At 38.7% G+C, this 24657-nt stretch overlaps 1 protein-coding gene across 3 annotated transcripts in view; it reads left to right on the top strand.

The window, feature by feature from the left end:
* The window catches only part of ECA3 (endoplasmic reticulum-type calcium-transporting ATPase 3), a 116495-nt gene that overhangs the window by 30751 nt on the left and 61087 nt on the right, over positions 1 to 24657 (top strand). For all 3 annotated transcript variants that reach the window (XM_010274839.3, XM_088887456.1, XM_010274846.3), the window contains 9 exons: positions 4988 to 5073; positions 8173 to 8274; positions 8957 to 9010; positions 13656 to 13757; positions 14703 to 14761; positions 15122 to 15266; positions 17944 to 18051; positions 18220 to 18372; positions 18491 to 18595. In XM_010274839.3, coding sequence (XP_010273141.1) covers positions 4988 to 5073; positions 8173 to 8274; positions 8957 to 9010; positions 13656 to 13757; positions 14703 to 14761; positions 15122 to 15266; positions 17944 to 18051; positions 18220 to 18372; positions 18491 to 18595 — 914 coding nt within the window. The remainder of the gene's footprint in view (positions 1 to 4987; positions 5074 to 8172; positions 8275 to 8956; positions 9011 to 13655; positions 13758 to 14702; positions 14762 to 15121; positions 15267 to 17943; positions 18052 to 18219; positions 18373 to 18490; positions 18596 to 24657) is intronic.

Raw genomic sequence — 24657 nt, 5'->3', positions numbered from 1 at the left:
TATGCGTTTGCACATTCAGGTACTCGAGCCTTAGCTTACCATGCTTCAGCTCTAGGTAATACTGACCACTGCTGGGTAATAGATTCAGGTGCATTCGACCATATGACTAACTTGTCATCATTGTTCACTTCTTATCACTTGTCCTCTGGCCAAGATAGAGTATCCATTGCTGATGGCTCTCTTGTTCCCATTTCGGGCAAGGGTGACTTCAAGCTATCGGATACTATCTCTTTATCTTCTGTCTTGCATGTTCCTAAGCTTGATACTAACATGCTTTCAGTCAGTAATATTACCAAACATATGAACTGTTCAATAACCTTTTTCCCTGATCGATGTGTTTTTCAGGACTTGGAGACGAGGAAGGTGATTGGGACTGGCCGTGAGACGAATGGGATCTATCTGCTTGGAGAGAGTTCTCGTCGGGAGGAGTCAGTGGATAAGAAGTCTTTTGTTTCTCAGTCTGTGAGTCCGGTTATGCTTTGGCATAATCGATTAGGTCATTTGTCTTTCAGGTTTTTGAAGAGTCTGTTTCCTGCTTTATTTGAGGTTGTTGAGTTATCAAAGTTGAGGTGTGAGAGTTGTGAGTTTGCCAAACATTGTAGAACTTCTTATTCTTCGAGTAATAAAAGGAGTAATTCTTCTTTTGATATTGTGCATACTGATGTTTGGGGGCCATATCACATCTCTTCTATGGGTGGGTACAGATATTTTCTACTGTTTGTTGATGGCCATACCCGCTTTTCTTGGGTCTATCTTATGCGTTCTCGGGATGAGGTTCCTGCTATGACCAAAAACTTCCATCAGATGATTCTCACTTAGTTTGGGGCCAAAATCAAAGTCCTTAGATCTGATAATGCAAAGGAATACTTTGCTAAGCCATTGACCTCCTACCTTCTCAGCCATGGAGTTATTCACCAGAGCACTTGCCCTCATACACCGCAACAGAATGGCGTTGCCGAAAGGAAGAATAGGCACATCTTGGAGGTGGCTAGAAGCATTATGTTTACCTCCAATGTACCTATTCGCTTTTGGGGTGATGCTATCATCACGGCAGTATATTTCATTAATCGGGTTCCTTCCCGGGTTCTTGATATGAAAACCCCTTTTTCCCTTCTATACCCAAATGAGGAGTTGTTCATTGTTCCCCTTAAAACCTTTGGTTGTACTTGTTTCGTTAAGCTTCTCGGGCCTCATCATTCCAAGTTTGAACATAAGGGTTCCAAATGCATTTTCCTTGGTTATGCACAAACTCAAAAGGGTTATTGCTGCTATGATCCAGTTTCAGGGAAAATGTTTGTCTCCATGGATGTCACCTTCTTTGAGGAGACACCCTATTATCCTAGGGTTTCTCCTCAGGGGGAGAGCAGTGAGAGGAGTGGGATTTTGAGTCTCTTTCCTTAGGGGGAGCGTAGTGGGAGTGGGGCTGTTCCTTTACCTATTCCATTGGGTGATGAAGGCTGTGGTGGTGAGGGTGGTCAAAGGGATCAGGAGTTGAGAGTCTATCACAGGTGATGCAGGCAGGTTGATCCTAGTCATCGGTAGTCCCGGCCAGCTCCAGTTCCTTCTGCAGCTCTAGATCTAGAGCCTACTGAGACACCTTCCACTGTTGCCACTTCCCCTCTTGTGGATGACCTTGATCTCCCTATTGCCGTCCGCAAAGGGAAACGACATTGCATCACATCTACAGCTCACAGCATTTCACAGTTCTTATCCTATGATCGCCTATCTCCCTCTTACCGGTCCTATCTCACTTCCATTGCCAATGTCCCTATTCCAAGAACAGTGCAAGAAGCCTTATCAGTTCCAGAATGGAAAGATGCAATGCAAGTCGAAATGGATGCCCTGTTGAAGAATAATACTTGGGCACTGGTTGACCTACCAAAAGGAAAGAAACCGGTTGAATGTAGATGGGTATTCACTGTGAAGCATAATGCTGATGGCTCTATTGAAAGGTACAAAGCCCGGCTGGTCGCAAAGGGGTTCACCCAGACTTATGGTATAGACTACTTGGAGACCTTTGCCCCAGTAGCCAAGATGACTACCATCCGAGTTCTGTTATCCCTTGCAGCAAATCATTCTTGGCCATTGTTCTAGATGGATGTTAAAAATGCCTTTCTGAATGGAGACTTACAGGAAGAGGTCTACATGCAGTTGCCTCCTGGATTTTATGATACAGAGACAGGTAAGAAGGTTTGCCAACTGAACAAGGCATTGTATGGTTTGAAGCAGTCACCTAGAGCCTGGTTTGATAGGTTCAGATTAGCCCTTGGAAAGTTCGGTTGTGTACAGGCCCAGTCAGATCATACACTGTTCATCAAGAGGGTGGAGTCCTCTCTAACACTACTTGCAGTATATGTTGATGATATTGTGGTGACAGGAAATGATAGCCATGAGATTGAGTCCCTCAAACAGCTCCATCAAGAGTTTGAGGTGAAATATCTTGGTGCACTACGGTATTTTTTGGGTATTGAGGTTGCTAGATCTAAATAGGGGATTTTTATCTCTCAGAGAAAATATGTTCTAGATCTGTTGGCGGAAACTGGAAAGTTAGGTGTTATGCATGCTGATACACCCATTGAACAGAATCACAAGATTAGTGCAGAGGGCGGGGAGCCTCTTGAAGACAAAGTTATGTTCCAACAGTTGGTTGGAAAGCTCCTATATCTATGCCTCACTAGGCCGGATATCAGTTATGCAGTTAGTGTTGTTAGCCAGTACATGCATTCCCCTAGAACTTCTCATCTCCTTGCGGCAGAGAGAATATTAGCATATTTGAAGAGATGCCCGGGTAGAGGTATACTGCTCAAGAACAATAATCACATGAAGGTGGAGGTTTATACAGATGCCGATTGGGCTGGGAGTGTTGATGACAGAAGGTCTACCTCTGGATATTGTGCCCTTGTGGGAGGTAACCTTGTCTCTTGGAGGAGTAAGAAGCAGAGTGTTGTTTCCCGCTCTAGTGTTGAAGCGGAATACAGGTCAATGGCTAACAGAGTGGCTGAAATCTTATGGCTGAGATCACTACTTGAAGAATTGGGTATTGACTATGAAAAGCCTTTGATGCTGTATTGTGATAATCAGGCATCTATTAATATAGCCCACAACCCAGTGCAGCATGACATAACTAAACATATCGAAGTTGATCGACATTTTGTGCGAGAGAGGGTCACATCACAAGAAGTGTGTCACCCGTATATCACATCTAATATGCAGCTCGCAGATATCCTCACCAAGGCCGTACCAAGGAAGAAGTTAGAGGCAGACCTATCCAAGTTGGGAATGATAAATATCTACTCCCAACTTGAGGGGGAGTGTAGAGAACACTGATGTGGGCCCCACAGCAGTGGTCCCCACTGTGTTCGTAGGACAGCATGTGTAATTATTTGTTTCAGTCATAGTAGTGTCAGTTGGGGTCAGTTTGTTATTTCAGTTTTTATTTACTTTATTTGTCATGTAAGTACTAAGGGCAGATCTGTCCTTTTCTCTATGTACTGAACATAACCTATAAATACTAAGAGAGTGGTGGCGGCAGATGTGTTAGAATCTGTCCCTCCTTTCAAACCCTTGTGTTCTCCTGTTTCTCTTCTCTTCCTTCTCCTTCCTCTCACTTTTCTTCTGCTTTTCATAACCTAAAATCTATTAGGGTTCAAGATTGATTGCAGTCTTGATCTTCTACTATTATATGCAGTTCCAATTGTTTCTTGCTTTTATGTCCATGTACGTACCACTTTTAAGATGTGTCCTCTTTTATATATCCTTCTATTTTTATAATTAATGAAATATGCTGTCACCTCAACTCAACTCAATTAAGCCTTGTCCCAACTATATGTGGTCAGCTACATGAATCCTGTTCCACCCTTCTGCTATGTTCAGTTCCATATCCAACACCCTAATATGAGCAAAAATTGACAACCACCATCCATGTTCTTTAGAATTTGGCATAAGTTTTAATGCTGGATGCTAACCTGACACATTCCTCCTTTCTTTTGATAGTGGTAAAAATATTGTATTAAATGTGAATATGGAGGGTGAGAGGCCCTCAAGCATGTATAAAAGTGTGCTTATAAGTATGCACAGAATATGCATTCAGCTCCTATATAGTGGAATAAAAAATAAGGGAAATCCATGATCAGAAAAATAACTATTCGGAGTTCCTACAAACAGTTTTGAATTGCCAGCCCGATTTCTCAACAATCATTCCACCTTGATAATTGGAGTGGATTTGGTCTAAAAAATACATCAGCAGTCCCGGCCAGCTCCAACCTCTTCTGCGGCTCCAAGTCCAGATATTACAGTCCCAGGGCCCACAGAGACTCCTTCCATTGTTGATACCTCACCCTCTGCAAATGACCTTGACCTTCCCATTGCCCTCCGTAAAGGAAAACGGCATTGCACCACATCTACAGCCCACTGCATCTCCCAGTTTTTGTCCTATGATCGCCTATCTCCCTCCTACAGGTCCTATCTCACCTCCGTTGCTGATGTCCCTATTCCGAGAACAGTGCAAGAAGCCCTATCAGTCCCGGAGTGGAGAGGTGCAATGCAAGTTGAAATGGATGCCCTGTTGAAAAATAATACCTGGGAGCTAGTTGACTTGTCCAAAGGAAAGAAACCAGTTGGATGCAGGTGGGTACTCTGCTCCTTCGACCTGACATATCCCTTCTTTATCTGGGCTTGGGACTGATGGTGTAAGAAATCTGCTATTACTTATCAAAGAGAAAAAATCATGCAGTTTTATTTTTAGTTTTAATGTGTAATTTGGCTCTAAGAAGTTGGGTTGCATCATTATACATGTTTGCGTATTTATGCATTTTTTCCTTTAATTTTATCTGCATTTCAGTTAAGTAGCTCAGATTGTTATTTTGGTTACTGTTGGTCATATCTGTATTTCAAGTCTAGCAAGTCCAATTAGCTATTTTCTCTTATCGTTGATGGGTCTATAATTGAGGCATGAGAATGGTTAAATTCAGTTCTTTGATTATGACAGGTGAAAGCTGCTCTGTTGAGAAAGATCTTGAATCCACATTAAGAACAAATGCCGTGTACCAAGACAAGACAAACATTCTATTTTCGGTAGATGTTATGAACTTGTCCTGAAATATAAATGATACTTGTTGATTTTATCAATTTTCGGGCTTCATCATAATTTTATGGAATCTAGTAATTCAACCTAGATCCACAATACACCTGCTGCTGACAGCTGGGATTATAAGCTATTACAGACTAGGATATGAACACTGCCTCTAAGAGTTAATTCTGAATTAAATATCTTGAACTTCTTGTTGGCTTGGAGATGATGAATTGCTTTTCCAGCTCTTATTCTTATGAGAGACATTTAAAATCATTTTCATCACCCTGTTCAGAGCTCAATGGATCCCCCACTAACATCTCCAGCCTTTGGGATTACCTTCCTCTCTTCTCCAACTAGAATGAAAATAAGTTGGTAATGCACCAGAGTGCTATTTTGTTGAGCATATGGGATGAGAGTATTCTATAATTTTCTCCAGTAAATACCATTATGAGGTCATAACTTATTTGGTCACAGTTAGAGTAGCCAACTGCATTCTAACAAGAGATGGGTTCACATTATATATGAGTGGTCTGGGATGGCAAGCAATGGCAAGCTCTTTGACCTTCTTATCCCCAAGGGAGCTATTAAACTTAATTTGATGGCTGATCTCCTTGGAACCTAAGCCCATCTAAAGTTTAAGGTGCCACTAATGTCCACTGGGGTGATATCAATCTGATATATTCTTGGCTAATTGGTCACATAGGCAGTGTTTTGTGCCAAGATTTCAACACTTAAGAGTTTGAGATTGTTGTACCTTTTAGGTTTTCAGAGTGTGGAGATTGGGTTTATTGATAGATGATTATTGGTTGGACACTTGATGGTTCTAAGAGTTCATGGTTGTTGCAACATCACTTCAGAGTGGTGTGCTTTGGCTTCCAGTATGAATGACTCATTAAAATGGATTCTAATCTGCAATCTATGGAGTCAATGGCAGATAGATTTCTTAGGAGTAGGGTTGTGAGTGGAAATCTGTTCTGGAGCTTTCAGTTCTCGGATTGACTGCAAGCAGTTGTGTTTTCTTGTTTTTGTTTCTCCGGCTGCTATATCAGCTTGGCTTCTTCCTTTACCTTCTTGGGGAACCTCTTATTCTTATCTTTCTATTACAGCTTTAAATTATTGATTTTGTTTTTCTGTGTTTTTTTTCTGAAAAAGGTAAAGTAAGGCTTTGTATTTATTCTTGACTAAACTAGGAGTTTCCATGTACATTGAGGTGCTGTACAATGAGTAATGCATAAGTATATGTTTGTATGAACACTGTCAAAGTATGACTATGTATGTGCAAAAAGAGTATCAAAAGAAAGGTAACACTGTAAGAGTGATGACGTGCATCCCTGAATCTGTGGTTGATGCTAAGCCTAGTAGCTTTCTTTTTAACTCATCTGAGCTGCTGCTTTTGTTTTAAAAAATGCGGGCATTTCTTTCACCCCAGACTATTGAAAAATTCACCAATGGAAACATTTTCCAGACTACTAATCCTTTGTGGCTAGCCCTTCCAGGTGCAATCCCAACAGATAGTCAAATACTGGACTAAAGATTCCGTGAAGCATAAAAATGCACCAAAGAAATTTAGTTCCATTACCTAACTGGAAGTTGTGATTTGTGACCTTATTTTTTGAAAGGTAACAATTCTCTATATTAGCTTAAATAGAAATTATGTGCAAATATAAAGAATTAAAGACTATCAAGTGCTACTTTACCATTCCCCATTGGGGATTCACAAATAGATTACAAAGTAGTCCCTCAGTATAAGCTTTCCCTATTTACCTCCTGTCTAGCCAACTGGTCAGCCACACTATTTCCTGCCCTAGGAAGTTGTGGCCTTGCAATGAAGGAAAAGGTGGTTGTGTTTCAGATTCTTCTAGGGGCATAAAACTCAATTGGGGTTGTTCATTGGCAATACAATTCAACATTTCAACTCAACTAAGCTTATAGTACTGTTTTGGTTCATTTACACATGTCTTGTTTTGTTGTTCTACTCATGGAGATCCATATCGTCAGGTTTAGTTCACTAATTTGGTCAGTATCCTTTTCAATCTCGTTTTAGCTCTTTAATAATGATCTTTTGGACCCCTTAATTGTATCAAATTCCATGATCTTCAATGCCATGGGGCATGACTTGCTAATTAAAAAAGCCATGGGCCATGACTAAGACTATCTTAAATCTATTTCCTCATATTTGGGGCCACCCAAGGTCCCATGGATACAGACATGTTATATTCCACCCTTTAAGGTTTTCTCACTCATTCATCATAAAACCCTAATGTTACACCCATCTCATGGACTTCTTTCTTGATGGCCCAAAATTGTCCTCCATAAAAAAAAATTGGTCTTCTACATGTCTTGTAAAATTTCCCTTTCAATTTTGAATGTATGTTGATAATAGTCATAAATATGAATTAAGTTTGTTGTGGTGTATTTTTCATGGCTGGACCTCAGAGTTTCTTGTTCTTTTCATTGGTTTTTTTCTGAGAATATGAAAATACATATACAAATGTGCGCATGTACAACTGTTAACCATATAATGGGACTCAATAGAACTCCCAAGAAGAAAGCGAAGAAGGGGTGACTTTCCCTAACTCATTTCATACTGCAAATCATTTGTGAAACTGTGAAATCATGTCAATAGATTTCCTGAGGATTACTTGGGATACATGATGCTTGTCAAAAATTCTTGAGTTGCATTCTCCCCACAAGAGAAAGTATTTCAAAATTGAAGTACCATTTCTGTCCATTTTCATTTTTAGTTTTTTCTTTATATGTAATCTAAGTTAAGGAATATTTATCTGACAAAATGCACTAGAGCTGAATCAGTTCATGATACTATAGTGAAGCTGTTCTTGATACTATACTGTGCTAGACATCCTAATTCCTATGAGTTCTACTTAAAGATCTGAATTTGCAACGGTATGGCCAAGGCCATTTCATACAAGGGTATTCAAATTTGGTTCTGTGGGAATGTGACCAAAATTAGTTTTATAACAGATGGAGAATTTACAGAAACTCTAATATATATTCAAATATCCGCAAGTTTGTTTCCTTTGAGAATTTTGTTTGAATTAGTTTATAATTATAACTAAATTTGAACTTATGCTGCTGGCCAGGGCACGGTAGTGGTTGCTGGAAGAGCTAGAGCTGTTGTTGTTGGTGTTGGCTCTAACACTGCTATGGGTGGTATACGTGATGCCATGTTAAGAACAGAAGATGTAAGCTCCATAGTGTGCTGCTTCTGAATTTTATGCCATATTAATGATTGATCTGCAGTTAGAAAATTTTCTTTTCCCTTTTCTATGTATTGTATTTCCATAGTTCATTAGTTCTTGGAAACTGTTTCATATGATAAGCACTCGTGTTGTGTGCTTAAACTTTTGGAGTTATTTGCTGCATTAAGATGGTTATAAATGCAAAACTGTCTTTACCACATCCGTTCTCTTTCTGACACCTGTGCAATAACTTTTTATTGTTTTTGTTGAAATTGCATAGGCACTGTTGTCAAGATGGGCCTCAGTGTAGATCCCTTTTTTTTCTTTACTGATGGGCCTCATGTCTTAGTGGGCCTTAGGCCATCTTTCTTTTATTTATTTTTTAGTTATTGAAGCTGCTGTCCTACTTATCATGGGCACTATTGTAATTTCCTATCTTCTATCAAGTTAATTTATAATGGAGTGAGACAGCACACTGTTACCCATAATTCACTCTTCTACATACCTCTTTCCTCTTTTCTTCTGTCCTCCCTCTATCCTCTGCACCGTATTGACTGCTACAGATTCTTGAACTAATTGATTTCACCTTCTTTATATTTCTTTTTATCTGCTCTGATTGACAACTGGTACATCACATTTAGATATCGGTGAATTTTCTCTGATCATGTAATATTACTGGTCGCAGGAAGTGACACCATTAAAGAAGAAGCTGGATGAATTTGGTACTTTCTTGGCAAAGGTGATTTTCTATCAGCTGTCTCTAGTATCTACATTTCTATTAATTGGAAGCAATTTTATTTTGGCACATCCTATTTTTTGTAAACTGGGCAGAAAATGAGTGTGGTAGAAATGTGTATACTATGATGGATGACTGGAAAAATTAGAAATAATAGGATCAGGACTGAAGTCATTTGAAGGAACCTAAGAGTAACTCCAGTAGGTGATAAATGAGAGAAAATAGACTAATATGATTTGGTCACGTGCATGGAAGACCATCAACAACACCCATAAAAATAAGTGATCTATTGCAAATTGAAGGGGCTAGAAGGGCTAGGGTAGACCAAAAAGGACATGGGTCAAAGTAGTAAGAAATGATTTAAGCACCCATAATTGAACAATGGTTATGGCATTAAACAGACCAGAGTGGAAAAACAGGATTCATGTAGCTGACCCCTTATAGTTGGGATAAGTCTTGGATGATGTTGATGAAAGGCTTGCTGTCTTGCAATCTGCCTTATAGGGTTCCTCGTGTTCTTATCTACTTTGTAATTTTTTCTGTTTTATACTGTTAGAGTTGGTCGAGTAAGGGTAACTTAGTCTTTTCATTATAGTTTAAGTAGTGTAGTGATGTGGCAATTCTGTTTTGTTTTTTATTTCTCTTGTCCCATACTTAAGTGGGGGCATATTTGACTTTGTACCCTTATTTTAATATAATAGAGATTATGGTCAACTAGGAGGGTTTTGACTCTCTAGTTCGACAACTTTCTTCTTCTTCTTCTTCTTCTTCTTCTTCTTCGAACAAGACTTATCTGAACCACTAAAACATGGTATCATAGCACTGAATAAAAGAGAGGAAGGCTGCGATCTCAAGTTCCTGGACCTGCAATCTCTTCTCTTCTTTTCTCCTTTTCCCTGAGGTGCAATCTCAGTTACACAGGTAGAAGGCTGCGGCAACCCTTTTTTGGTGATCCAGGACTGCCGCTATCCCCATTATAGGTGTTAGGAAGGTGTGGCAGGCCAAGGTGAGTAGTTCTCAGATTGCTGTCACCATGAGTGACAGCCCTAGTGGTTGTGTGGTGGTGTTTGTTGTGTTATAGACCCTCTACTGAGCAGTTTCATGAGGGGCTTTTTTCTTTGTTTGTGTTTGAATGGTGATGTGAGAAATAGTGTGGTTAAGTTTTTTTTTTATGAAGGAGATGGCCGGATGTGCCTGAATGGTGGTATATGTTAGTGTTTATTTTTTATTTTTATGGTGGCTGGTTGAGAAAGTGCCATAAGGTGATGTGTAGATTGCAGCAGTGTTGATTGAATAGTAGAAATCCTTTTTGTTGGTTGATAATTCAGAACTAGGAGAAATCTAGTGTATTGAGAACATAATGGCAGCAACCGTAGATGGTGGTGGTGATCAGAAATCTAATGTGGTGATCCCCTTAAACTATTTAGGTGTGTAGATGACATCAATTAAACTTAATGGTGGAAATTATGTGCCATAGGCCAAGTCAGTGGATGCTTTTCTCAAGGCCAAGAGGAAGGTGAAACATGTGAAGGAGGATAAATCATCAGTTGACTCTCCAGGGTTTGATGATTGGGAACAAGAGGATGCCCAAATCATGACATGGTTATGTAATAGTATGGAACCCAAGATAAGTGCAAACTTTATGTTCTTAGATACAACCAAGGAAATATGGGAACATGCAAAGAACCTTTATTCTGGACAGGACAATACTACGGGAGTATATCAGCTCTATCAGGAGTCTTTAATTTACAACAAGGAAATCAAACCCTTGAAGAGTATTATGCCAGTATGAGGAACCTCAGGAATGATGTAGTGCTCGGTCTATCCTTCATCATATGAATGTTCCTAAGCATTTTTGGAGTGATGCAGTGCTCACAACTTGTTTCCTCATTAATCAGGTGCCCTCATCCATCCTTCATGGTTGGTCTCCCTTTTCTATTTTGTTCCCCACTTGATTTCCATTTCTATTAACTCCCCGGGTCTTTGGGTGTGTGCGCTTTGTTCACAATCTGGGCATTGGTTTAGACAAGTTGGACGCACGTTCCATTAAGTGTATCTTTCTTGTCTAATCTCGGACCCAGAAATGGTACAAGTGTTACAATCCCATCACTCGGAAGTCACTTGTCTATCCTGATGTCACTTTTTTTGAGTCCGTGCCATTCTTCTTGGGTCTTGATGTCCCAGCCTCTTCACCTCTTCCTTTTCCCGTTGGTGATCCCATTCCCGTTGTTCCTGTTATGCCTGAGCCTTCACCTCCAGTGCAAATTCCTATTGAACCACCACCAATCTAGTATGTGTACACTCATCGACAAACACCGATACCTCCTCCAGCTTCTACCTCATTTGCGAATCTTGTAGTTGCTTCTATCCCAGAGTGGCCTACCTCTTCTGACCTAGATCTTCCCATTGTGTTGCGGAAAGGTAAACGCAGTTGTACCTTACATCCCATATCCAATTATGTTTTTGTTTATCATCTTTCCACTTCACATCGCCAGGTTGTTTCTTTGTTGTCCTCTATATCTATACCCAAGGATGTTTAGGAGACTTACTTCAACAGGGTGGCGTCAAGCAATGGAGGAGGAACTCTCTGCTCTTCAACACAATCACACGTGGGAGCTCACCACTCTTCCTTCAGGTAAGCATGTTGTAGGTTGTAAATGGGTGTATACTGTGAAATATTTACTAGATGGTAGTGTGGAACGGTTGAAAGCCCGACTTGTTGCTAAGGGTTACTCTCATTTGTATGGGGTGGATTATATAGAGACCTTCTCTCCTGTTGCTTAGATTGGTTTAGTTTATGTCTTGATTTCCTTGGTAGTTATGTATGATTGGCCTTTGTTTCAACTTGACATTAAAAATGCCTTCCTCCACGGTGATCTTTTGGAGGAGGTCTACATGGAGCAACCACTAGGGTTTGTTACTTAGGGGGAGGATGGTGAAGTGTGTAGACTCAAAAAGGCAATTTATGGGCTGAAATAGTCTCCTCATGCTTGGTTTGGGAAGTTCAATGAAGTGGTGAAAGATTTCAGGATGAAACAATGCCAGGTCGATCACTCAGTGTTCAACTATGATTCTGAAGCTGGAAAGATTTTATTAGTAGTTTACGTGGATGGTATAGTCATAACTGGCAGTGACAGACTAGGGATTGACAGGCTAAAGGCCTTTTTGCAAGACTATTTCCGAACAAAAGATCTTGGGAAGTTGAAGTATTTCTTGGGTATAGAAGTTGCCAGGTCGAAACAAGGTATAAATTTGTGCCAAAGAAAATATGTTCTTGATTTGTTGGAAGAAACAGGGTTGTTAGGTGCTAAACCAGCTGAAACACCCATGGAACCAAATGCTAAGTTGAGTAGTGATGCCGGTGAAATGTTTGATGGTCCTGGAAGATATAGACGGTTAGTGGGGAAGCTGAACTACCTAACCATTACTAGACTAGACATCTCCTTTGTTGTCAGTGTGGTGAGCCAATTTATGCAAAATCCTCGAATGCCTCATTGGGATGTAGTTCTTAGAATTGTACGGTACTTGAAGGGAGCTCCAGGTCGTGAGTTGTTGTACAAATCATGGGGAAGACTTGAGATAGTTGGGTATACAGATGCAGATTGGCCAGGCTCGGTATCTGACAGGAGATTTACTACAGGTTATTGCACATTTCTTGGAGGAAATCTGGTGACATGGAAGAATAAGAAGCAAACTGTTGTGGCAAGGAGTAGTGCTGAAGTTGAATACAGGGCCATGGCACACACCACATGTGAATTAGTATGGCTGAAAAATCTTCTGCAAGAAGTTGGATTCTCAATGAGCAAACCTATGAGATTGTATTGTGATAACTAAGTTGTAATCCACATCATCCACATCTCATCTAATCCAGTTTTCCATGAAAGGACAAAACACATAGAGGCTGATTGCCATTTTGCGAGGGAGAAAGTCCTTATTGGAGAGATAAGCACATAACACGTGAGTTCAGGTGATCAATGGTCAGACTTGTTCACAAAAGGTTTGAGTTCAGGGAGAGTGAACTATATATGTAACAAGCTGGGATTATATGACATATATTCTCCAGCTTGAGGGGGAGTGTTAGAGTTGGTCGAGTAAGGGTAACTTAGTCTTTTTATTATAGTTTAAGTAGTGTAGTGATATGGCAATTTTGTTTTGTTTTTTATTTCTCTTGTCCCATACTTAAGTAGGGGCATATTTGACTTTGTACCCTTATTTTAATATAATAGAGATTATGGTCGACTAGGAGGGTTTTGACTCTCTAGTTCGACAGCTTTCTTCTTCTTCTTCTTTTTCTTTCTCTTTGAACAGAACTTATCTGAACCACTAAAACATATACTTTATTTGAGGTTCATCAATGGTATATGAGTAGCTAAATATTTCTAGAAATTTAGCCATCATTGGGCAGCCTTGGAAGTAAATTTAGAAACATCATTCCCTTCATGCAGCATTGCCTGCATGTTTAGCAAAAAATCCACCATATGAGTAGAAGGATTCCATCACATATTTCTTTTTATATATTATTACAACAGTGGTTAGTAAATGATATTAAAAAACACTTAAATTGCATGTTCTGTTGTTTCTTTTTAACTTCATCTTCTGTGAGTTCTCAACAGGCTTATGCATGGCTGAACTTTGATTTTTTTTCTAGGTCATTGCGGGGATTTGTGTCTTGGTATGGATTGTTAACATTGGACACTTTCGTGATCCTTCTCATGGTGGTTTTCTGCGTGGTGCAATTCATTACTTCAAGGTATTGCTGATAGACTGCATGTCCTCATTTACTTGGTTAAAAGCTAATCCTCTATGGCCTTAAATCATTAAATGTATGTTTGTTAGCATTGTTTCTATTGTGCTTGTGTAAAGTTAGCTGTTCTATTAATAAGTTTTAAAAGAGTATTATTTTGGGTGTATTTGGGCGGCTGTGTAGGTAAGTAATTTCATCTTGTTTTAAGGACAGTCCAGTCCACTGTTTTTCATAAATAGGGGCATATTTGTATTTCGGCATTTATTTTAGAGATGATATAAAGCCGGCCCGACTGCTTAGAGAGATATAATTCATTCTAATCTCTCTCTAATCAGTTTGGCAGTTTCTCTCCACTCTCCTCTCTCCATTGTCTGTTCTTCTCTCTTTCTTTCTTCCTTTCTATCTTAGTTCGAACTGTTCTATAGTTCCACAATACTATATTTTTCACATTAAGAATATATTATTGTACTTGATTTAGAACATCCAAACATTAGGATGATTAGGGTGGTTCCCACTTTGTCCATTCAAGTGCAACCTTACCAATGCTGCAGAAAAAGCATGAAGCATTGGTCTATTCTATTGTGGTTGATCTATATGGATATGTTCCTCTGTATGGGAGACATATATCTAATGTGTGTCCATATAATATATGGCTTATGGTATTTTGCCTATGCCTTGCATGGAGGTGCACCTCTAGGTGTGTTTCCCATGCTTTTTGAACTCATTGTAGGGTTTGGATCATTATTTATAATTGACAAATGGCTCTCTTGTGGTTTAGAGCCATATGGATAGAAGTACTTCATTAATTGTTTGTCTTTCTTGGACATGTTGTATTGCTTTGTCCAAATCTATGTGTGGAATTTCAATAATTTTCCAAAATTATATTGTTGGCAAAAAAGTATCATTCCTACTAGTTGTATAAATTTGTTTTTTTTCCTTGTCTTTACCCAGATTGCAGTTGCTCTTGCAGTTGCAGCAATTCCTGAAGGTCTTCCTGCTGTTGTTACGACGTGAGTGATTAAATTTTCACTTTGAAATATTGTATATAAGTAAAAATATTCTCTAATATTTAATAATCAATCACATAAATACATAAAGAAGCTTATTTGATATCTAGTGATGAATGCTTATCTTTTATAATCCTGGGAATCTTTTGCATAATGAAACAAACTCTTAGTTATGAATTATGAAATTGCCATTTTTTATTACAGAATTATCATAATATAATAAAAATACTAGTCCATGTAGCCATTAGTGACGTTTCATATGTGGTAAATGGCCAGTTATTTAGGCCATTGTCAGAGACATTTTATCAGCTAATGATTTCTTGAAAAACTTGCTTATTTTTCTTCCTTTATTTCACTGATTAGGTGCTTGGCACTTGGAACAAAAAGAATGGCGAGGTTGAATGCTATTGTAAGGTCTTTGCCTTCAGTAGAGACTTTAGGCTGCACAACAGTAATCTGCAGTGACAAGACTGGGACTCTCACAACAAACATGATGTCTGTATCAAAGGTGATTATCTCCAAATATTGGCTATAATTTTTTAATGAATAACGGCTAATTCACTGATGATTAAAGTGTAGTCTATTACCCAATGCTGATGATACAGCCCTACTCTCAGGCATTTTGTTTGGCACAAAATATCACTCTCAGACTTGATTTTCATTCTTACAATAGTCAGGCACAAAATTTTAGAAGCAATATTCTCACCTTGCTTGTAGAGCAAAGAAAACCGAGTCACATTAGGTCATCGTTTACCAGCATTTTTCTTTAGATAGAAATGGAAAAGTGAATCCTCAATGTAACAAAGTAGTGGCTTGTGTAAGCCTGCCTAACTGTTCAACATAGTGCAATTATCTAAAGAAATACTTGGTTAGGAGAGTTTAATTGTTGAGATGATTCTTTGATCACAATTTAGAAGATACTGTTGCAAGATAGATCAATTAATGTGTAATTATTTTGAAGTCTTTGGAGGGCTCTCTTGTGTTGATGGATAAGGAATACCAAATAATTCAGGTGGATGGTCAAAAAGGTGATTTCTCTATTATGTTTTTTACAAAACATTGACTAGAGGAGTTATTGAAAAATCAAGAGTAGAGGAGATTGATGAGATGATTCTTTGATCACAATTTAGAAGATATTGTTGCAAAGATGGATCAATTAATGTGTTATTATTTTGAAGTCTTTGGAGGGCTCTCTTGTGTTGATGGATAAGGATTACCAAATAATTTGGGTGGATGGTAGAGGAGACTTGGGTAGTCATGTGCCTCCAGGAATGGAGGTATTCACTTGGCTTGTGGCACTTGAAATGATTCCAACAGTTGACCACCTTGAAGTATGAGTGATATGACTTGCAAATCAATCTTAATGTGTAGTGTGCTAATTTCAAAAAAGTGAAAGTGAAAGGAAAAGAAAAAGAAGCAAAGAACAGAAGTAGAGAAGAGGTAGAAGAGGAGAGGAGAAAGGGAAGACTAGCATGGTGTTTTAAAAGTGCAAGGGGCAATTTGCACCCGAGTTGCAAGGAGAGGTGCATGCCCTTTTGTAGCAAGGAGCAAAAATACAAAAAAATTCCAAAAAATTAAAAAATGCTAAAAAATAAAAAAATGCAAAAAATAAAAATATTAAACATAATATTAATAAAATATAAACTTAAATTTTATAATAAATGCTTTAAAAAACCTATTATCTAAAATTAAAATACATAAACATAACATGTAAAATGTATTAAAATGAAAATTTAAAAATAAAAAAAAACATTTTCAAGCATATAAAACCCACAACCTCTTTATTTCCTCAATTGCATTAATTCAAATATCTAATGTGATGTAAAACATTAGCAAATATCTAATGGGTTAGCTAAGCAAGGAGTTGAGAGGGAGTTAATGTTTTGGGCACAAGTGTAATTTTTTCCTTTTTCTGTTCTTGGGAGCTCAAGCTCCAGTTGGAAGATAAGAAAGTTTATCTTCATCCTTGTAATATTTTTGTGATTAATTAATGAAATGTGGTTATTGATAAAAAAATGTGATGTAAAACATCTTGCCTTCCTAATTCTACGAGCCATGTTTGTACCAAGCCCCTTGAGGCAAGCCTAAACAAGTCCATGTTAGGGTCTTAAATTCTTAATCCCTACACAAAATAAGTGATTTTATAATTTTAATTGCCTTTTAAGAAGATACTTTATTAGGATGAGTGAATGAACAACATTAACAAATAGGGGGTTCTTGGACATGAACAAGTCCATGTTCATTCGTTCATCCTAATAAAATATCTTATTAAAAGGAAATTAAAATTATAAAATCATTTGTTTTGTGTAGGGATTAAGAATTTAAGACCATAACATGGATGTTGTTTGGGCTTGCCTCGAGGGGCTTGGTTGGGGTTCGGGGGGTAGAGTCCCCAGCCTAGCTGCTAGGTCCAAAGAAGAACAAAAAGCACAAAAAATAAAAAGGTACACGCTTGGGCTGAAGCACAAGGCATACCTGGCACGTGCACTTGGGCTGAAGCACAAGGCATACCTGGCATGTGCCTTTTGAAAGTGCTACACCTAGGGCCTATGTGCACCACTGAACTAGCAAGGAGAAACCGAACTAGACTCCCCTTACTGTTGAATTAGTCCCGGTATGTATGATCATTCATTAATAGCTGAAATTCCAACAAATACCCCCGACAAACAAAACTGATATGAGAGAGAAAATAGCAAGTAGAAAAAGACAAGTATGCTCCTGCTGATTAATTCTAACTTGTAGGATGGAAAAAGAAGGTGGATGATACTTGTGCTATCAATCTTAGTTGGATAAAGTTATTTAAGGCTTCTTATTCTTTCTTGCTTGATTAGAGGATACATCTTTGATTCACAAGGTACTGCAATTTTAGCCATCTTTTCCTTTTGAAATTTGTGGAAAATGCTTATTTAGTGAAACTGGGGAAGAGAGAGGGTTTTGAAGGCATGCAATATCCCATAAATGGAAATTAATTTCCTTTTCTGTTGATTTGCATCAATTGTTGGGAGGTAGGGGTGGTAAGTAATTTGAGGAACCTCTCAAGCAGTTGAATTCACCATTTACTTTTCTGTTTGGAGTTTCTTATCGTATGACCAGAAGACAATCATTTATGTCCTTTTTATCATTACATTACTTATTTGGCTCTTATCTGATTTATACAAATATTTTTTGCTGCTTGTTCTCTCCAGATATGTGTTGTTCATTCTGTGCACAATGGCCCTGTTACTTCAGAATACAGTGTAAGCGGAACAACATATGCACCAGAAGGCATAATTTTTGATGGTGCAGGGATGCAGGTATGATATTCTCCCATCTATTACCTGCCCATCTATTTCAAAGAATATCAAGCTTGCCTTCAGAAATATCAAATTAGATAACGCCTAGGGTCTATGTACCTTTAAATATATAAATCTTGGTTTGCCCTTTTAAGAAATGTTCCTTACGCTTTGTTGATTATTTTGCAGCTTGAGTTTCCAGCTCAATTGCCTTCTCTTCTTCACATAGTAATGTGCTCAGCCCTTTGCAATGAGTCCACTTTACAATACAATCCAGACAAGGGAAACTATGAGAAGATAGGAGAATCAACTGAAGTAGCTCTTCGTGTACTAGTGGAGAAAGTAAACTATTTTGAATAATTTCTGTTGTTTGTATATTCTTTTCTTAGGGTACTTGTTAGTTATTCATTGTATTTTATGATAATCTTATATAACTTAGATTTCGTCTGTTATCTAACAGGTTGGGCTTCCTGGTTTTGATTCTATGCCTTATTCTCTCAATATGCTGAGCAAGCACGATCGTGCATCTTACTGTAATCATTACTGGGAAAACCAGTTCAAAAAGGTTATCCTTTTTACTTTACTATTGGCTAGTATCTGTCTATCTGATTCCTTGCTTATTGCAAAATTTTATGAAAAATGAAACATTATCAATGTATCATGTATATATGTTGCTGGACCTTCATGATGATGACGTGTTATTAAATTTGATATATTTGTTTCCTTGCTGACTGAGTACAGAAAGTATTTCCTATTTGTTCTTTTGAGGTAATAACTGCCTAGTTTTTATGATTTAACATGCTGCATTTATTATATTGTCAACTTTTTATCATATAAGGTGAATATTCTTAAATTTATCATAAATTCAGAGTATACATTTACATAGATGTAGAAGCCCATACTGTCCCTTTCCATTGCTCCAAGAAGATCCCCACAATACACAAAAAACATAAATGTTTTTTACCCCAATGGGCATTTGTCCCCAAAAAAATGTCTACTAACTCTTTTACATGCTAGGGAATCTTTAAAAGAGTTAACGAACAGAGTTATCCAGGAGAGTTCTACTTTCATTGTATAGGTCAGGTTTTTTGCTTCCCCAACTGGTAGGGTTTTAACCCAATGAACTACTTTTTGTGATGTTTCTCTATCAATGCTTGAAAAGTTTAGCATTTCTTTCTTCCAATATTGACCATATATGGCAGTTGTGCTTCTCCATAAAATCTTCCCACTTTTTTTCTTTTTTGGCTGGGGAAAGGAGTATTTTTCCAGAACTGCACTCTGTTGCCAGCTCCAATTTTACTTTGGCTCCTAAGAACCATTGATGGAATTAGGGGTGCAAACGGATCAAATTTAATCCAATTCAAATTTGAATGCATTTGTTAAATTCAGATTCGGATGTCTATTTATCAAAAAAAAAATCAGATTCAGATGTCCATTTAGCCATAATCAGATTGAATCATATTAGAAAATGTGATCCACTTATTAATCAAATTAAATTCATAAATTGCTTGATCTGATCCACTAGAATCCAATCTGATCCAATTAAGTGGGATTTGGGATTTAAGATAAACATTTTTTTAATTTATGGTACACATTTTATTTTATGTTTAATTTTTAAATTTATACTAATTATATACAGTTTTATTGATATTCTAATTGAATCAGATTCATATCAGATATTCGAAATTGTAAACTAATTGATTTTGAATCCATGCTTACATCTCTTTTGGATATGAAGCCAAATTCTGATCTCTCAGATTCTTATTGGATCAGATTTCATTATTCCTGTATTTGAATTTGATTTGGTCTTTTTGCGGCCCTAGATGGAATCTCTCGATTATTTTTGATTCTGTGAAGCTGTGGGATATGCTTATGATACCTGGATCCCAGTTGAGGTTCTTGATTCCAAACTTTTCTGGTGTGAACTGCCTCCATAAGCTTTGGGGTTTTGTGCTAAACAGCCAAAACCATCTTACCATCAATGCATTATTCAACTTACTTGGGAATAATTGCTGTAACAGTCTTAGTAATAACAAATCCATTTCTCTTTTCAAATTGAGCCTCTCACTTCTTTGTTCACCAAAGTACCTTGCTCTTCCTTACTATCAAAATCTTCAATTTGAGTTATTAGATTGGATTTCCTTTCCTCAATTCTCCCAAACACATTTAGATTCCATTCCTTAATTCTCTCACCTTTCGAAGTTTTCTATAGAATCTAGCACCCTCCCAATCTGTCCTTGGCTCCTCTTCCCACAACATTTCTTCATCTTTTGTACAAATTCTGGGGATGTAAGCTACATATTCTCATACCTAAATGGAGAAGGTCCTCCACCTTTTGATCCTTCTCCAATACATATGGGCCAATAATGTGAGGTAAGTCTAGGACTCTACCTACCAATTTATCCTAATGCTCCTCCCAATCTGAAGAAACAAGAAACCTATCCATCTTTGAACAGGTCGGGTTTTCTTGACAATTTGTCCATGTAAATTTGCTATGCCTTGTCTCAATCTCCTTCAACTCAAAAGTCTCTATGATCCTATTGAATCTCCTCATGCTTGTTATGACCCTCTGCCTTGGATTATTAGACTCAGTTGAAAAACAGCCCACTTGATGTATGGAACTGTTTGAGATTAGATGCAAACCAGAACAAAACAAACAAGAAAGGAAGAGAAGAGAGGGCGGCAATGAGTGTTAGAGAGTAAGAGGTTCGAACATAACCCCTCTCTAACACTCTAAACATCTTATTAATAAGTTAATCTTTGACAAATTACAGAGAGGCCCTTGAGTGGGCAGGAAAATACAAAAAACAGAACATTACAGAGTATGGGCCCAAGAATAAGGCCCACAACAGAGAGAAACATAACATAACATGAAATGACAGTCTATGGGCCATTCGGCCCATCTTCTCTACACTCCCCCTCAAGCTGAGCATAGATGTTAATCATGCCCAGCTTGCCAGTGTCATGTTGAAGCCTTGCCTTGGAAATGCCCTTGGTGAGAAAATCTGCCAATTGTCCTTCAGAAGTAATGAATGGAAGACACACTTCATCGGAGGAGACTCTTTTACGAATAAAGTGTCTATCAACCTCAATATGTTTGGTTCTATCATGTTGTACCGGGTTGTGAGTAATGTTGATGGCAGCCTTGATTATCACAGTACAACATCATGGGTTTGTCATGATCAATCCCAAGTTCTTCCATTAAGGACCTTAGCCACAACAATTCCGAGACTCCATGTGCCATGGCTCTATATTCTGCTTCTGCGGAGGATCGAGCCACAACTGTTTGTTTCTTACTCCTCCAAGAGACAATATTACCAGCCACCAGATTGCAATACCCTGAAGTAGATCTTTTATCATCAATATTTCCAGCCCAATCAGCATCAGTATAGGCTTCAAGTTTCAGATGACCATGTTTGGCAAATAGAATTCCTTTTCTTGGAGAGCCTTTCAGATAGCACAAAATCCGTTCTGCTGCTGCCATATGGGTATCTTTAGGAGCATGCATGAACTGGCTAATGCAACTGACAGCATACGCAATATCTGGCCTAGTCATGCACAGGTACAGAAGCTTCCCAAGAAGTCTCTGAAAGACCCCTTTGTCTTCCAACAAAGTTCCATCCGAAGCTGAAAGTTTGTGACTCATATCAATAGGAGTTGCAGTTGGTCTTGCACCCAATTTTCCAGTTTCAGACAACAAATCAAGGACATATTTCCTCTGGGAAATAAGAATCCCATCCCTGGATCTGGCAACTTCTATGCCAAGGAAGTATCTCAACTCCCCCAGATCCTTAATCTCAAATTCTGTACGGAGGAAAGACTTAAGGGCCAGAATGCTTGAGGCATCATCACCAATCACTATAATGTCATCAACATACACAATGAGATACACTGCTAGAGATCCACTTTTCTTCACAAAGAGAGTATGATTTGACTGTGTCTTAACATAGCCGAATTTAACAAGTGTAGCTCTAAATCTCTCAAACCAGGCTCTAGGAGATTGTTTGAAGCCATAAAGAGTTTTCTTCAGTTTACATACCTTTCCTTGCATATCTTTCCCATACATTCCTGGAGGAAGACACATGTAGACCTCCTCATGTAAGTCACCATTCAGAAATGCATTCTTTACATCTAATTGATAGAGAGGCCAATCAAAGTGAGCTGCCAGAGATAAAAGAACCCTCACAGATGTCATCTTAGCAACAAGGGCAAAAGTCTCCAGATAGTCAATCCCATATGTCTGTGTGTAGCCTTTTGCAACAAGTCTGGCCTTGTACCTCTCAATAGTCCCATCTGCCCTGTATTTAATGGTAAAAACCCACTTGCACCCAACTGGATCCTTCCCTTCAGGCAAATCCACCACCTCCCAAGTACCATTTTCATGTAGAGCATCCATTTCAGTCTGCATGGCATCTCTCCATTCTGGAATCCCAAGAGCTTCTGATACAGACCTAGGAATGGGGTTAGAAGCAACTGAAGAGAGGTAGGCGCAATATGAGGGTGAAAGTAGGTCCTAAGAAAGGTGTTTGGAAATGCAGTGTGTAGTACACTTCCGCTTTCCTTTCCTAACAGCAATGGGGACATCAAGATCTGGGAAGGATGATTCCAAGGGAGCTGAAGTAGTACCTGTTATCTCATCCGTGATTGAGAGTGTATGAGCCTCATCTGTTGTATGGGAAACCACTTGCTCATTCCTGGATCTTTGCCTTTGATACACTGGGATTATGGGTAGGACGAGGAGGTAAAGAAATAGGAGCACTAGGACAAGAGGAATGAAGTGGCTGATCCTCCTTTGATTCATTTGGTGTGGATACAAATTTGTCAAGAGACTCAACTGGGACAGGAAGGGGAAGAGCAAAAACTTGTGACAGACTTTTCCCCTGTTGACAATGTCCTTCCTGAGAGGAACCATAAAAAGGAGAAAGTTCATCAAAGGTAACATCCATAGAGACATGTCGGGTGCTAGTCTTTGGATCAAAACAACAATAACCCTTTTGTGTGGGGGAGTAACCAAGGAAGATGCATCTGTGGGCTTTTGGTTCAAACTTGTGTCTCTGCACACTTGGAATGTGAACATAACAGGTACAACCAAACACACGAAGAGGAATTGGGAAGAGATCCTTGTCTGGATGAAGAAGACTGAAGGGGGATTTAAACCCTAAAACCCTGGATGGCATACGGTTTATGAGATAGGTAGCAATAAGTACAACATCACCCCAAAATCTTGTGGGAACATGTGAGGCAAATAAAAGGCTCCTTGCAACTTCAACAATATGTCTATTTTTCCTCTCAGCAACTCCATTTTGTTCAGGGGTTCTAACACAGGAGCTTTGGTGAATAACCCCCATGTCAGAGAGATACAAGGATAAACTCTTCTCAAAATACTCTTTTGCATTGTCAGATCTGAAAACCTTAATTCTGGTATCAAATTGAGTTAAAACAAACTCATGAAATTGCCTCACAAGTCTCGGGACTTCATCTCGGGATTTCATTAAGTATATCCAAGTGACTCTAGAAAAGTCATCAAAAAACAAGATAAAGTATCTGTAACCCCCCATAGAGGATAAGTGGTAAGGCCCCCACACATCAGAGTGTACAATATGAAAAAGAAAAGATCTTTTATTGCTCACAGGGTAATTTTTTCTACAATGCTTTGACAACTGACATGACTCACAATTGAGACTGGACACACTGACTCCCTTAAACAGTTTGGGAAGCAAATGACTTAAAGCAGAAAAAGGTAAATGACCCAACCGACAATGACTCAACATAATTTGACTGACTGACTCTGAAGAAGTAGAACCAAAAGCAACATTCTTGGGATGATCAAAGCATTGGCCAGGGGTGTCGAGCAAGTATATTCCATTCGCTTCATGGCCACTCTCAATCACCTTCCGAGACTTCAGGTCCTGAAACACATAGTGAGAAGGGAAAAAGGTTACACAACAATTCAATGACTTGGTCAAGCTACTTACAGATAACAAGTTGGTATTTAACTTAGGTACATGAAGAGTGGAAGATAAGACTAAAGAGTCTGTAGGCTTGACTGTTCCCTTGCTAGAAATAGGGGCAAGAGAACCATCAGCTAAGGTGATTTTGTCACGACCAGGGAGCAAATCATATGACATAAACAAAGTGGAAAGGTTGGTCATGTGATCAGAAGCACCTGAGTCAATGATCCAAGGGGTCTTGGGATTACCTGAGGTGGATGCATGGTTAGCAGAAGCCCTTATACCTGAGTGAGCAAATGCGGTGGTGGATGGACTTCCAGAAGGGTTGGATGATGAAGTTACACCTTCAAGCTGGCTGATCATCTTTCCAAACTTCTCATATTCAGCTTTCATGGCTGCCAATTGTGCACTGGAAGACTCAACCTCTGTATCTGTACTTGTGGCTGCATGTGCACTTCCTGTCTTTCTATTATCATTCTTCTTCTGGAATCGGATAGGGACAAGACTGTGATGCAATTTCCAGCATTTGTCCTTGGTGTGTTTCGGCTTCTTGCAATATTCACACATTACCTCATTCTTTCCTGTGCCACTGGGAGCTCCTGTAACCCCTTTGGGTTTAATTCCCATATTTGCAAAATGATCATTGGTACTGACTCCTTGAACCTGCACTTGCTTC

The sequence above is a fragment of the Nelumbo nucifera genome, chromosome 5 (assembly GCF_055504915.1).
Source record: "Nelumbo nucifera cultivar China Antique chromosome 5, China Antique-T2T, whole genome shotgun sequence".
Taxonomy (NCBI): domain Eukaryota; kingdom Viridiplantae; phylum Streptophyta; class Magnoliopsida; order Proteales; family Nelumbonaceae; genus Nelumbo; species Nelumbo nucifera.
Note: the sequence above shows the minus strand (reverse complement) of the source record. Positions and strands in the feature narration are given on the sequence as shown.